Below are 15,267 nucleotides of genomic sequence, written 5' to 3'. Positions count from 1 at the left end.
GATTTGTGCTTGACAATTCAAAATGTCCTTAAATACTTTAAATGATCTTCTGTAAGGTTTTGTGTGTTTATTTTGGTGATACACTGTTGCAGAGATCAATCATCAAAGCAAATATATATTTAAGAGCTAAAAACTATTCCACTAGCCTTTAAGAAATCTAGTATCACACTGCTCTCTGCAATTGTGTTACTGAGTTTAAAGAAAACACAGACTAGGTGTAGTATCTTTATTGTCATTTAAATTTAATGCATCCGTTTCTTCATTTACTGAATTTACCTAAATGAAAAATGATATAAAACAAATCCTTCCATTAGTGACTTGGGCAAAAGAGCAGAGCCATCCAAATCTAGGCTAATGAAGTTTATGTGGTGCTAGAAAACCTGGAGCACTACTAATGCTAGTAATGGATATCTTCTGCAGTTAGTTTCCATCTATATGCGGAGTAACTCTACATTCGGCACATCTTTATGATTACTGAACTTTACGTGAGATCTGTAACTGAATCATAGTTTAGACATCCGCAATTGAACAGTGCATTGGCAGATTCTTTTTTTTGTTTGGCTTCTCGTCCCACACTGAGCTTTTAAACTTAAAGCACATCCTCTGCTTTTATTGCATGCTGTCATCAGACTGTTCACAAATGCCTGTTTAATGAGAATGTTGCATAGTTTGTCACCTGAACATAGGTTTTGTTTTATTCTGCTTCTATACAAATCTGCTGAGTTTTTTAGTATTTGTTTAGTTTGCTTATAGAGTTTTTATACTATTCTTCCAACATCTCCCTCCCATATTCTCTTGTCTAGAGTTATTAACCATCTGTGTCAGAGAGAACACCTGAAAACACATTGAATCTTGATATACAACTTTGTTGCCTCTTTAAACAGATTTACAACTTTAAGATTTGTAATCCTGCCCTCCAATTTTTCATACCTGCAATGTAGCTATGTGTTGTGAAAGATAGTGGCTCTTTTTGGAGTTCATTAAAGTAATTGCATTTAAATAATTTCTACGGAATGGTTTCCTAGTACTACTGTGCATTTATAGATATTTGCTGCCCTCAGTATGTCTGTAAAACGCATTCCTTTGTTGAAACCACACTCTGGCATTGTTCATATGAAGAATTGCCTGTTACTGAGTTCCACGGAGGGTGTGGTTGGGAGTTAAAATTTCACATTTAATGCAGTCTGCTTTTATAGTCTAAAACAGTGGTTCTCAACTTCAACTCACAGGCCATGTTTTGAAGGGATGATATCGGGATGCCGGCAGTCAAATTACCGACAGCAGCATCCCGATGCTCAGGATCCTGACACCTATTTGGTAAGTAAACTACCCCTAACCTCCCCAACCCTCCGTTCCCGCAGCCTGACCCTAACATACCCCCCCTTCCTCCATTTCCTAACCCTGATCTCCCCCCCCCCCCCTCCCCCCCCACAAACTCCCACCCCAGCCCAATCCTAACTCGATCCGGCGGTACCTCACCCCTAATCCCCCTCTCCGCAGCCTAAACCTAACCTCCCCCTTTCCTCCCCTATCTCGTGTCTTCCCAGTGTGGAGACCAAGCCAGACCTCGATTGGGATTCTGTAGTTCGGGATCCTGGCACCAGCATTTTGATTCATGTTGGTATGCCGGTGTCAGCATTCCGAACAGTTACACTATTCTGCCGTCTGTATTCTGACTACCAGGATCCCGAACACTGAGATCCTGACCGGATCCTATTTTGAGGATTTCTGTCTTGAAACAGGTGACCCTGCAAGATAGAGTAACTCCTCTGTGCATGATTAAAGAAACCCACAAAATGTAACCTGTTGGCGATACTTGAGGTCTGGAGCTTGAAGACCACTTGTCTAAAATGTTCTTGACTAAATTTAAGACGTTTTGTAGGGTGGCTTTGGGTCCGCATCACTGACAAATTAGCTGTTATAACTTATTTTAAATCAGTGGTTCTCAACTGCAGCCCTCAGGTATACCCAACAGGTTGTTTTTTTCAGGATTTCTGACTGGGATAATGACTTACGCAGCAAAATAGATCAACTCTCCTGTGCATGATTAGAGGAATCCACACAACATGACATGTTGGTGTTACTTGAGGATGGGAGCTGAGAACCACTGTTTTAAAGAATCCTAGCAAAACACATTCTACTAAAACTATTCTAATAAATCTGCTTTTTATTTGCTTATATCATACTTAATTTATTATATTAAGTTTAATTTCATCTACATTGTAAATTTGATTTCAGCATTAGGGCTTGTTCACGCTGGGTTTATTAATCAAGAGCTGTATGCTAAATACAGTTAAGCCTATTACATGCAAGCATTTAAAAAAAAAACTCCTACGTGAATATACAAAAGTATTAATTTTCATGAATCCATAAATACTCTCTACACATGGGCACTTGTTGTAAATGCAGGCTTGTCGTTATGTGCAAGGCGAAACGCATTGATTTACAATTAAAGGCTACCCAGATTTAGCGTAGTATGCCCATACCTACAGAGGATTTTAACCAAGTGGATTAATGAATCCTAACACCTTTGTACAATAACATACAGTATGATATTGAACGCACTGTAGACCACTTTTCAAAAATGCTCGCTTGTATTAGGCTTTAGTGTACTTCGCATTTAGCTTTGTTGTTTCTAGGTCTTTGATATTTCTCCAGTGCTCTATTCCAGTTCTCAACTCCAGTCCCTTAAGTACCACCAACAGGTCATGTTTTGTTGATTTCTATAATCATGCACAGTGGACTTAATCTATTTAGCTGGGTCGGTAATTATCCCACCTGTTTCCACGGACGGCATACCTCAAAACATGACCTGTTAATTACTGCTCTGTTCTGATAATCAGCTGTTGGGTGTATTATATGTTGGTCGTGGATAAGGCTAATGCAGTGTTTACCATCCTCTGTTCTCAAGACACAGTCCAGGTTTTAAGGATAACCATGCTTGAGCACAGATGCATAAATAAAAATAACTGGTATGTATTGTGTCACCTGTGCTCAAGTATGGCTATTTTTTAATATTTAGATTGTTGTGCTTTCAGGACTTTGGTTGGGAAACACTAGGCTAATGGGTGTCCTTGTGGCAAGAAGATATAGGGGCACACTTATCAAAGTTTGGACAGAGATAAAGTGGTGAGATAAAATACCAACAAATCAGCTCCTGTCATTTTACAGGCTGTGTTTGAAAAATTACCGTTTATAAGCTGATTACTTGAAACTTCAGCTCTCCAAGCTTTAATAAATCTCCAGTCGTCAATGCTACATACATCACTTTAAAGTGTGACCCATTCGCTACTTGTAGGAGTTTAACAGTTTGCTGTTATAAAGGAAGAATGGGTGCATTAATTACAAATTAGTTATTTGTATTAATGATCACATTATCTTTGTCAAATCATTCTCAAATGTCTGCCATTTACTTCTGACGGATATGTATTCTGTCCGATTGTGTTAGACTTGGTGGTGTATGCTGCACTGATGTCACTACCTCCAAGTGATTTTCTAGGTATTTACACAACAGAAAAAATATACAGGTTGAGTCTCCCTTATCTGCATATTCTTAAATTTGAAATAGAGACCTGAAGATTTTAGACAGATGTTACTCGTGACCTGATGTCCTGTAATCATTAGATATCTATAACCTATGATGTGGGCATGGTGTGGCAGCAGCCCCTCAGGAATTCTGGCTCGATTACTGCCTGCATTACTCCATTCCGCAGCACCCATCAGAACATCCCGCTGCACCCATGGGACCATCCCCGTCAACTGACTGCGTTTAGAGTGGCCCGGGTCCCTTTCCTGTAGTCGCTGTCTCTGCTGCCACAATGCTACTGGTCCCAAGCATTTCGGATATCAGAGACTCAACCTGTATTTCTCTACACTGATTGAGTTTCCAACACGTTTTACATTATGCAGATCCCATTAAATTAATTTGAGGATGGGGAAACCATTCTATGTAGGCTCTGTGTTTTCTAGGTGTTCTCTCATTTCCTTTCCCACTCACCTATAACCCCTCAATCCACCCACCCCCTCTCCCCTCCTCCCCCTCTATACCACCCCTCTTCTGAGAGTTAAGCCATGTGTCACTACCTTTGAGGAGGCGGTGCTCATAAACTACACTAGTGATATCTTATGTTTATTATCATACACAGATTCTGTTTTCTGTTTCTGAGTTATTTGTTGTTTTTTTCTTTATTTTTTCTCCTCCCCCCTCATTTGCTCATGTCTTGGTTGGCGTTTGGTGGTGTATAACCGTGATTGCGTTGCCTTAGCAATAACAATTGGTCGTCTTGGTTACGTTTGTCCTCAAGAGGTGGCCCCCATGCTACAGCAGTTTATAAGACCCTGGTGTGTATTCTTCAATCTTTTTTTAATTCATTTCTCTTCATGTTTTCTTTTACAGTTCACATTTTTAGATTTTATTTTTGTCAGTTATTACACAATCCTAAGTCATCGTCAGCCATGTGACTAATCTTGTCCTAGGTTTTGTCCCTGTTTTTATTTTTTATTTTCTGCATTGTCATGTAAAGTGTTAGCCTCTTTGTTGTGCCTAATGACTAATTGATGCATGAGAGCATGGGATAAGATTGTCACATGCTTGCTTTGATTAAAGCTTGTTTAAGAAGTGTACTCATTACGTACACAGGGTGAGGCAGCCATTTTGTGGGCCTGGCACCTAAGAATGCAGCCATTCATGTGACATTCGAATTGTGTGATGCTGCTAGTTCCAAGCCTACAAAATGGATGCTTCTACTGTTTGTAGGCAATAGATACATTTAATTCAGCATCTATTTCAGGTTTTATTAGACACGCTGCATGCACATATTTCACGTGCCAATGTATTATGTCATACAATAGAATGGTTACATTGGCGGTTATGCATACAGTATCTAAGCAAAATAGTTGAGTATTAAAAATATCAGAGTTTCATAGTCAGCCTATATTTGTATTTGGTAAATTTTTGCCCCCATAAAGATACAGGACAATATACAGTAGTTTAACATATTGTTGCATTCAGATTTAGATCTGATACAGGGTGTCAGACATTAAATCTATTCTGTAAATGTAGTGTACTTGGAGTATTCATTCATTCAAAGTATACTAGAGTAACTTTTTTCCATTGTGTGTGGAATGTGCGACATGCTTTATATAAGACGTTAATGCCTTACTACCTAATTTCTGTTGCGACTTCTTGATCTTTTGTTATATAACAAAATTAAGAGTTGCTGTACTTTCCGTTTGGAATGTTGTAGGTGTACTTCTTTACGGAACATCCGAGACAATGAAGAGAAGGACTCTGCTTTTCGTGGAATTTGTGCTATGATCAGTGTTAATCCTGCAGGTGTAGTTCAGGTGAGATAATAGAATTGCTTTTCCTATATCCATGTAACGTTAGCAGAGACTATGACCTGCCGATCCAGTTTCTTCAGTAGCCTGTATAAAATAAGCCTAGGGTTCCAAGACCAGCTTTGATGGGAAAGATACAGTTGCTCAATTCTTCTTAGAAGACCATTCTGTTCAGAAGAACTAGGCAGCATATCCCATCATGAATACCACATGACACTCCGTATAACAGTCTAAACTGCAGTTTAGCCCTTCAGTGAGACTGGGGATGTAAATAATGCTACAATTTAGTAGTAATGATTTCTTTATAATGGCAATGGAGGCTACAGAAAGTACATTTTGGTCACCGGAATTTTTGGATTGACAATAATAATCTAAGTCTATACCACAGTATGCATACTGTACGAGCATATGTGTACATACATTAACATAGGCCGGATGTCGTGACAGATTGAAAACGGAAAATACACCTGTTCTACACAAACAACGTGAAAATGCTTGAGCCTCCTGAGGTGCGTTTTTTGTATAGATTGTTCCTCTACAAAATAAAAATATAAAGGCAATGAAAAATAAAAGGGGATATGGAAAAACAGAATAACCATCTTACACGAGGTAACAGTTTACTGGCTTGGAAGGATGGAACAGACTTCCCAGTTGGATTGGGGATCGCACAGAATGAACAACTCCTTAAACACTGAATGCCTTTTAAACGCTTCACTTAACCGCCAGTGCCACCTTTTTGAAGGACATTGCTCAGAATTCTTATAGGCCCTACACACTTGCCGATTTTCTGAAAGATATGAACGATCTCGTTCATAAATGAACGAGAACTCGTTCATATCTTTAAGTGTGGAGACTCCAGCGATGAACGATGCGCGGCCCCGCGCTCGTTCATCGCTGGTCTCCCGTCGGCTGTGCATGCAGGCCAATATGGACGATCTCGTCCATATTTGCCTGCACTTCAATGCAGCCGCGTGACGGGGGGAGTGAAGAAACTTCACTCCCCCCGTCACTGCCCCCCCCCGCCGCCGGGTCGCTCGTCGGCCGTCGGGCACCTCGGCGGCGCATCGTCAAATGAGTAGGGCCCCTTAGTCCGTATATCTGACACTTCAGTATTCACACAAACTATTTCTCAAACGCTTAGCATTTGCCTTGCATGAAAATTCTATTTATAAGTGAAGTACAGCAGGAAATTTAAAAGTTGATCTTGTTTAATGTATGAAGAGAAAAAAATCTTTTGGTGCTGCTTTGTGCAGTTGAATTATGTTTCGCACTACAGGATTTCTCCCTGTAAATTGTGTTAATGTAATGTAGTTGAGATCCTGTTAATTATACTCCTTTCACACATAACTCCACGGTCCATTTCGGATAAAATGAACTCTGCTTAAATCCCAGACCCCTTTCTCACTGCACATTGGACCCCGGGTTATTCCCGGGTTGTCGCCTTCACACTGCACCCGTGTCTGCCCTGCATGTCACTCCGTTGACTTCACTTCTCTGGGTCGGTCATGCGAATAACCCCAAACCCAGGTTGACCCTTTTCACACCAAGCCAGGACCTGCCTTGACCTGGCAATATCCCAGGTGAGGCTCAGCATGAAAGGGCTTTTATTGAACTTGCCCAGTGCACCGGCCATTTAATGCTCTGTCTATTTAAGCCCTGGGTTCTTGGTTTACGTTTATTAGAAATGTAATTTGGATGCACTGATTTGCTGAGCAAGCTCCACAGTTTAGCAGGTACTTGTGTAAACAGATGTGGTATAAAAGATCTACAGTAATTAGTCATTAGGATGACCCCATAAGGTCGCCATGCATTAGGTCGACAGGGTCAAAAGGTTGACATCGAAATGTTCGACCCAGGGTTTTTTTTTGTGTGTTTTTTTTGTGTCATTTTTTTATGTTTCATTATCTGTGACCACAGTCGGTGTAAACGTGTCCTCGCGGGCTCATGTCACTCGTCACACTTCGGGTTACTATTCTCAATCGTAGTCCACGTGGATGGTGAATTAAGCAAAGTTGAAAAATATGTGGAAAACACCCCAAAAAACATTGTCGACCTTTTGTACCTGTCAACCTTAAGCAAGGTCTACCTTTTACTTGTCTACCTTTTGACCATATTGACCTATTGACTGTCTATACAATGTAACCCGTGTTAACTCACATTAGATTTAACCTGAAGTTAAGCGCAGAAAATGCACTCTTTTTGTAGCTACAAACCTGACTGAATATTCATGCACAAAGTGTAATTGGCGCAATTGAATTTCCTCATTTTCAGGATTTTATATTTTTCTGTGATGCTGTTGCGTCGTGGATTAATCCAAAGGAAGACCTTCGAGACATGTTCTGTAAGGTAGAGTGCATTATAGTTTTGTATTATGATAATGTAAAACCTCAGGCCTGCGAGTGTAAAGTGTGTTTTGGTGTAGAACTTGTAAATTAATAAGGTTACAACATTTTGAAAAGATGCATTAGGTGGAGCACAAGCTTTAGGCATTTTTACGATCCAGTGAACCAGGCATCAGTTTGTGTATGATTGTTTTGTTATCTGGTCTCCACTATTGTACCGTGTTGCAAATCTGTTATGATATACAGGAGGAGGATGATAAGGAGCAGCACAAATATGCAAGAGAGTAAGACCTCGGAGGGTTTCCTTTTTCTCTGCCTAGATTACAGTTTGCCGGAAAAAAATAAATAAAGAAATACATTTAAAAAAAAAAAAAAATATATATATATATATATATATATATATATATATATATATATATATATATATATATATATATATATAGTTTCCCGTGATTTCACAGAAAGGTAGATTGAGTCCATCCTCTGTATGTAGACTACATGATCTGCCTGTGGCTTACCACTCATGTAGAAGAAAGCAATTTGTTGCCAAAGATTAATTGGGATTCTTGATCTGCCTGTATAGAGTCTCTTGCTAGACTACTCAATGAAATAGAGTCATGAGGAGATTTAAAAAAAAAAAGATGCTAGGCAAAAGCTAAATTGTTTTAACTCTTGGCTGCATTGCCGTCAGACAGATGTCATCACACAGCTTAACAAATGATCACCGTCTGGCGTAAACCTCTGTTTACTTCAGCATGTCTGTGTTATCCGTTGTTCGATACAATCTGTAATTTTGGCATGATTTTTGGCACGGTAATCTTGACTGCCATTGTAGGAAAGTTACTTTTTGTTATATCTTTAATACATGTATTCCCCACTATATGGATGGAATGAATTAAGGTGTGTACACACTGGCCGGTATATCGGCCGTTCTATTTAACGGCCGATATATCGCGGGTCCGTCGGCCAGTGTGTACGGGCGATATGTCTGTGAACTCCGTCGTTCAGACATATCGCATCGGCCCCGCAGCACAGCCGCCGGCCAATATATCTACCGATATATTGGTGCATCGCTGTGTGTACGGGCGACCAGCCGGCCGCCCCGTACACATGCGGCGGCCGGCAGTGATTGACAGCTGAACTGGGCGGGCATGTGTACACGCCCGCCCAGTTCATGACGTCAGTCCCCGACGGATCGGGCAGTGTGTATGCACAGCACACTGCCCGATCCGTCCGTAGATGTATCTGCCGATCAATTGATCGGCAGATATATCTATCAGTGTGTACCCACCTTTAGACGAGCAATTGATCTATTCCTTGAAGCTCCGGTGCGATATTTAAAAAAAAAAATGTTATGCCCTGAAGTCTTCGTTTAATTAAATCACCCCGATTTTATATTTGCTTTGTAGATTCTTCATGGATTTAAAAACCAAGTAGGGGATGAAAATTGGAGACGTTTCTCAGATCAGTTTCCACTACCCCTCAAAGAACGCCTTGCAGCTTACTACGGAGTTTAAACTAGATGTGCTGAAGCTGCAGTCTCAATGTTAGGGGTAAGTAGCCGCGCTGTGAACTAAAACTGTTCTTCCCTGAATACTTGTTTATACAGTTATTGGGGATTGTCAAAGCAGGAAACATTTATGGGTTATATTTCTCTTGCGTCCTAGAGGATGCGTAAGGACCATGGGGGTATAGACGGGCTCCGCAGGAGACATGGGCACTCTAAAGACTTTAGATGGGTGTGCACTGGCTCCTCCCTCTATGCCCCTCCTCCAGACCTCCGTTAGATCCTGTGCCCAGAGGAGACTGGGTGCACTGCAGGGGAGCTCTACTGAGTTTCTCTGAAAAAGACTTTTGTTAGGTTTTTTTATTTTCAGGGAGCACTGCTGGCAACAGGCTCCCTGCATCGTGGGACTGAGGGGAGAGAAGCAGACCTACTTAAATGATAGGCTTTGCTTCTTAGGCTACTGGACACCATTAGCTCCAGAGGGTTGGAACACAGGTCTCACCCTCGTTGTTCGTCCCGGAGCCGCACCGCCCTCCTCCTCACAGAGCCGGAAGATAGAAGCCTGGTGAGTATAAGAAGAAAGAAGACTTCAAAGGCGGCAGTAAACTTCTGATCTTCACTGAGGTACCGCGCCGCGCCATTGCTCCCACACATTGACACTGACTGCAATGTAAGGGTGCAGGGCGCGGGGGGGCGCCCGGGGCAGCAAAATTAACCTCTAGGGACACTAGCATAGATATATATACTGCGGAGGCAGTATATTACACAAACACCCGCCAGTTTAAAGATTTTAGCGGGACCGAAGCCCGCCATTGAGGGGACGGAGCTTTATCCTCCAGCACTAACCAGCGCCATTTTCTCCACAGCACGCTGCAGAGAAACTGGCTCCCCGGACTCTCCCCTGCTGAACACAAGTACAGAGGGCACAAAGGGGAGGGGGGGGGGGGGCACATTTATTTGGCGCAGTGAGTGTATTATATATATGTACTGACTGGGTTTATATTCCAGTGTCCGGTGGCGCTGGGTGTGTGCTGGCATACTCTCTCCAAAGGGCCTTATTGGGGGACTGTCTCCATATAGATATATATCCCTGGGTGTGTGGGGGTGTCGGTACGTGTGTGTCGGCATGTCTGAGGCGGAAGGCTCATCTAAGGAGGAGGTAGAGCAGATGATTGTGGTGTCTCCGTCGGCGACGACGACACCTGATTGGTTGGATATGTGGAATGTTTTAAATGCAAATGTGTCTTTATTACATAAGAGATTGGACAAAGAGTCCAGGGAAGGAACAGGGAGTCAATCCATGGCTTTGGCTGTGTCACAGGGCCCTTCAGGGTTTCAGAAACGTCCACTGTCCCACATTGCAGACACTGATGCCGACACGGATTCTGACTCCAGTGTCGACTACGATGATGCGAGGTTACACCCTAGAGGGGTTCACTACGGCTGGCCGGCGGTCGGGCTCCCGGCGACCAGCATACCGGCGCCGGGAGCCCGACCGCCGGCTTACCGACAGTGTGGCGAGCGCAAATGAGCCCCTTGCGGGCTCGCTACGGGCACGGTGGCGCGCTACGCGCGCCACACTATTTTATTCTCCCTCTATGGGGGTCGTGGACGCCCACGAGGGAAAATAAGTGTTGGTATGCCGGCTGTCGGGCTCCCGGCGCCGGTATACTGAGCGCCGGGAGCCCGACCGCCGGTATACAGAAGACCACCCCCCTAGAGTGGCCAAAAGTATTCATTATATGATTATTGCTTTAAGGACCCCTCTGTCCCTGACACAAGGGTATGCATGTTTAAGGAAAAGAAACCTGAGGTAAATTTTCCCCCGTCTCATGAGCTGAACGCTTTATTTGAAAAGGCTTGGGAGACTCCAGACAAGAAACTGCAGATTCCCAAGAGAATTCTTATGGCGTACCCTTTCCCCGCGCAGGGCAGGGTACGGTGGGAATCCTCGGCCAGGGTGGACAAGGCTTTAACGCACTTGTCCAAAAAGGTGGCGCTACCATCTCCAGACACGGCAGCCCTAAAGGATCCTGCTGATCGCAGACAGGAGACTACCTTAAAATCAATTTATACACATACGGGTGCCTTGCTCAGACCGGCGGTAGCGTCGGCATGGGTATGTAGCGCAGTAGCAGCGTGGGCAGATATCTTGTCATCTGACATTGATACCCTAGATAGGGATAGCATTTTATTGACCTTGGGTCACATTAAAGACGCAGCCTTATATTTGAGAGACGATGCGAGAGACGTTGGGCTGTTAGGTTCAAGAGCCAACACCATGGCTGTTTCTGCTAGGCGAGCCCTGTGGACCCATCAAAGGACGGGGGATGGCGAGTCAGAGAGACATATGGAAGTTTCTCTGACGTCCTAGTGGATGCTGGGAACTCCGTAAGGACCATGGGGAATAGCGGCTCCGCAGGAGACTGGGCACAAAAGTAAAAGCTTTATGACTAGCTGGTGTGCACTGGCTCCTCCCCCTATGACCCTCCTCCAAGCCTCAGTTAGATTTTTGTGCCCGGCCGAGAAGGGTGCATGCTAGGTGGCTCTCCTGAGCTGCTTAGAGTAAAAGTTTAAATAGGTTTTTTATTTTCAGTGAGATCTGCTGGCAACAGGCTCACTGCATCGTGGGACTAAGGGGAGAAGAAGCGAACTCACCTGCATGCAGAGTGGATTGGGCTTCTTGGCTACTGGACATTAGCTCCAGAGGGACGATCACAGGCTCAGCTTGGATGGGTCCCGGAGCCGCGCCGCCGGCCCCCTTACAGAGCCAGAAGAGCGAAGAGGTCCGGAAAAATCGGCGGCAGAAGACGTTCCTGTCTTCAATAAGGTAGCGCACAGCACTGCAGCTGTGCGCCATTGCTCTCAGCACACTTCGGTCACTGAGGGTGCAGGGCGCTGGGGGGGAGCGCCCTGAGACGCAATAAAACACGTTTTAAACCTTATATGGCTAAAGAAATGCATCACATATAGCTCCTGGGCTATATGGATGCATTTAACCCCTGCCAGTTTTCCTAAAAAAAGCGGGAGAAAAGGCCGCCGAAAAGGGGGCGGAGCCTATCTCCTCAGCACACAAGCACCATTTTCCCTCACAGCTCCGCTGGAAGGACGGCTCCCTGACTCTCCCCTGCAGTCCTGCTACAGAATCAGGGTAAAACAAGAGAGGGGGGGCACTAATTGGCAGATAATACAAATACAGCAGCTATAGAAGGGAGAAACACTTATATAAGGTTATCCCTGTATATATATATAGCGCTCTGGTGTGTGCTGGCAAACTCTCCCTCTGTCTCCCCAAAGGGCTCGTGGGGTCCTGTCCTCTATCAGAGCATTCCCTGTGTGTGTGCTGTGTGTCGGTACGATTGTGTCGACATGTATGAGGAGGAAAATGATGTGGAGGCGGAGCAATTGCCTGTAATAGTGATGTCACCCCCTAGGGAGTCGACACCTGACTGGATGGTCGTATGGAAGGAATTACGTGACAGTGTCAGCACTTTGCAAAAAACTGTTGACGACATGAGACAGCCGGCAAATCAGTTAGTGCCTGTCCAGGCGTCTCAAACACCGTCAGGGGCTCTAAAGCGCCCGTTACCTCAGATGGTCGACACAGACCCAGACACGGATACTGACTCCAGCGTCGACGGTGACGAGACAAACGTAATGTCCAGTAGGGCCACACGTTACATGATCACGGCAATGAAGGAGGCTTTGAACATTTCTGATACTACAAGTACCACAAAAATGGGTATTATGTGGGGTGTGAAAAAACTACCCATAGTTTTTCCTGAATCAGATGAATTAAATGAGGTGTGTGACAAAGCGTGGGTTTCCCCCGATAAAAAACTGCTGATTTCTAATAAATTTTTGGCATTATACCCTTTCCCGCCAGAGGTTAGGGCGCGTTGGGAAACACCCCCTAGGGTAGATAAGGCGCTCACACGCTTATCAAAACAAGTGGCGTTGCCGTCTCCTGATACGGCCGCCCTCAAGGAACTAGCTGATAGAAAGCTGGAAAATATCCTAAAGGGTATATACACACATACTGGTGTTATACTACGACCAGCAATCGCCTCAGCCTGGATGTGCAGCGCTGGAGTGGCTTGGTCGGATTCCCTGACTGAAAATATTGATACCCTGGATAGGGACAGTATATTATTGACTATAGAGCATTTAAAGGATGCATTACTATATATGCGAGATGCACAGAGGGATATTTGCACCCTGGCATCAAGAGTAAGTGCGCTGTCCATTTCTGCCAGAAGAAGTTTATGGACACGACAGTGGTCAGGTGATGCGGATTCCAAACGGCATATGGAAGTTTTGCCGTATAAAGGGGAGGAGTTATTTGGGGTCGGTCTATCGGACCTGGTGGCCACGGCGACGGCTGGGAAATCCACCTTTTTACCCCAGGTCACCTCTCAGCAGAAAAAGACACCGTCTTTTCAAACTCAGTCCTTTCGTCCCCATAAGGGCAAGCGGGCAAAAGGCCACTCATTTCTGCCCCGGGGCAGAGGAAGGGGAAAAAGACTGCAGCAGGCAGCCTCTTCCCAGGATCAGAAGCCCTCCCCCGCTTCTGCCAAGTCTTCAGCATGACGCTGGGGCTTTACAAGCGGACTCAGGCACGGTGGGGGCCCGTCTCAAAAATTTCAACGCGCAGTGGGCTCACTCGCAAGTGGACCCCTGGATCCTGCAGGTAGTATCACAGGGGTACAAATTGGAATTCGAGACGTCTCCCCCTCGCCGGTTCATGAAGTCTGCTCTACCAACGTCTCCCTCCGACAGGGAGGCAGTACTGGAAGCTATTCACAAGCTGTATTCCCAGCAGGTGATAATCAAGGTACCCCTCCTACAACAGGGAAAGGGGTATTACTCCACGCTGTTTGTGGTACCGAAGCCGGACGGCTCGGTGAGACCGATTTTAAATCTGAAATCATTGAACACTTACATAAAAAGGTTAAAATTCAAGATGGAGTCACTCAGAGCAGTGATAGCGAACCTGGAAGAAGGGGACTATATGGTGTCTCTGGACATCAAAGATGCTTATCTCCATGTCCCAATCTACCCTTCTCACCAAGGGTACCTCAGGTTTGTGGTACAAAACTGTCATTATCAGTTTCAGACGCTGCCGTTTGGATTGTCCACGGCACCACGGGTCTTTACCAAGGTAATGGCCGAAATGATGATTCTTCTTAGAAGAAAAGGCGTCTTAATTATCCCTTACTTGGACGATCTCCTGATAAGGGCAAGGTCCAGGGAACAGTTAGAGGTCGGAGTAGCACTATCTCAGGTAGTGCTACGTCAGCACGGGTGGATTCTAAATATTCCAAAATCGCAGCTGATTCCAACAACACGTCTACTGTTCCTAGGGATGATTCTGGACACAGTCCAGAAAAAGGTGTTTCTCCCGGAGGAGAAGGCCAGGGAGTTATCCGAGCTAGTCAGGAACCTCCTGAAACCAGGACAAGTGTCAGTGCATCAATGCACAAGGGTCCTGGGAAAGATGGTGGCTTCTTACGAAGCGATTCCATTCGGAAGATTCCATGCAAGAACTTTTCAGTGGGATCTGCTGGACAAATGGTCCGGATCGCATCTTCAGATGCATCAGCGGATAACCCTATCTCCAAGGACAAGGGTGTCTCTCCTGTGGTGGTTGCAGAGTGCTCATCTTCTAGAGGGCCGCAGATTCGGCATTCAGGACTGGATTCTGGTGACCACGGATGCCAGCCTGAGAGGCTGGGGAGCAGTCACACAGGGAAGAAATTTCCAGGGCTTGTGGTCAAGCATGGAAACGTCTCTTCACATAAATATCCTGGAACTAAGGGCAATTTACAATGCCCTAAGTCAAGCAAGGCCTCTGCTTCAGGGTCAGTCGGTATTGATCCAATCGGACAACATCACGGCAGTCGCCCACGTAAACAGACAGGGCGGCACAAGAAGCAGGAGGGCAATGGCAGAAGCTGCAAGAATTCTTCGCTGGGCGGAAAATTATGTGACAGCACTGTCAGCGGTGTTCATTCCGGGAGTGGACAACTGGGAAGCAGACTTCCTCAGCAGACACGACCTCCACCCGGGGGAGTGGGG

The 15,267-nt window shown here is 44.8% G+C and overlaps 1 protein-coding gene and 1 long non-coding RNA gene across 3 annotated transcripts in view; one reads left to right on the top strand and one right to left on the bottom strand.

Moving 5' to 3' along the window:
* The window catches only part of LOC135059064 (uncharacterized), a 104,176-nt gene that overhangs the window by 297 nt on the left and 88,612 nt on the right, over window positions 1-15,267 (bottom strand). The gene's annotated exons all lie outside the window — the stretch shown is intronic.
* Window positions 1-15,267, top strand: part of TNPO1 (transportin 1) — a 280,036-nt gene that overhangs the window by 242,871 nt on the left and 21,898 nt on the right. Inside the window, exons 20-23 of one of the 2 annotated variants that reach the window (XM_063963878.1) lie at window positions 4,266-4,341; window positions 5,247-5,346; window positions 7,612-7,686; window positions 9,092-9,235. In XM_063963878.1, coding sequence (XP_063819948.1) covers window positions 4,266-4,341; window positions 5,247-5,346; window positions 7,612-7,686; window positions 9,092-9,199 — 359 coding nt within the window. In that variant the 3' untranslated portion in view covers window positions 9,200-9,235. Of the gene's footprint in view, window positions 1-4,265; window positions 4,342-5,246; window positions 5,347-7,611; window positions 7,687-9,091; window positions 9,236-15,267 lie in introns of those variants that run through there. The other variant, XM_063963879.1, reaches the window with a different exon arrangement.

This window comes from Pseudophryne corroboree, chromosome 1 (genome assembly GCF_028390025.1).
Source record: "Pseudophryne corroboree isolate aPseCor3 chromosome 1, aPseCor3.hap2, whole genome shotgun sequence".
Lineage (NCBI taxonomy): Eukaryota > Metazoa > Chordata > Amphibia > Anura > Myobatrachidae > Pseudophryne > Pseudophryne corroboree.
The sequence above is the reverse complement of the archived record's forward strand: the minus strand, read 5'-3'. Positions and strand labels throughout refer to the sequence as shown.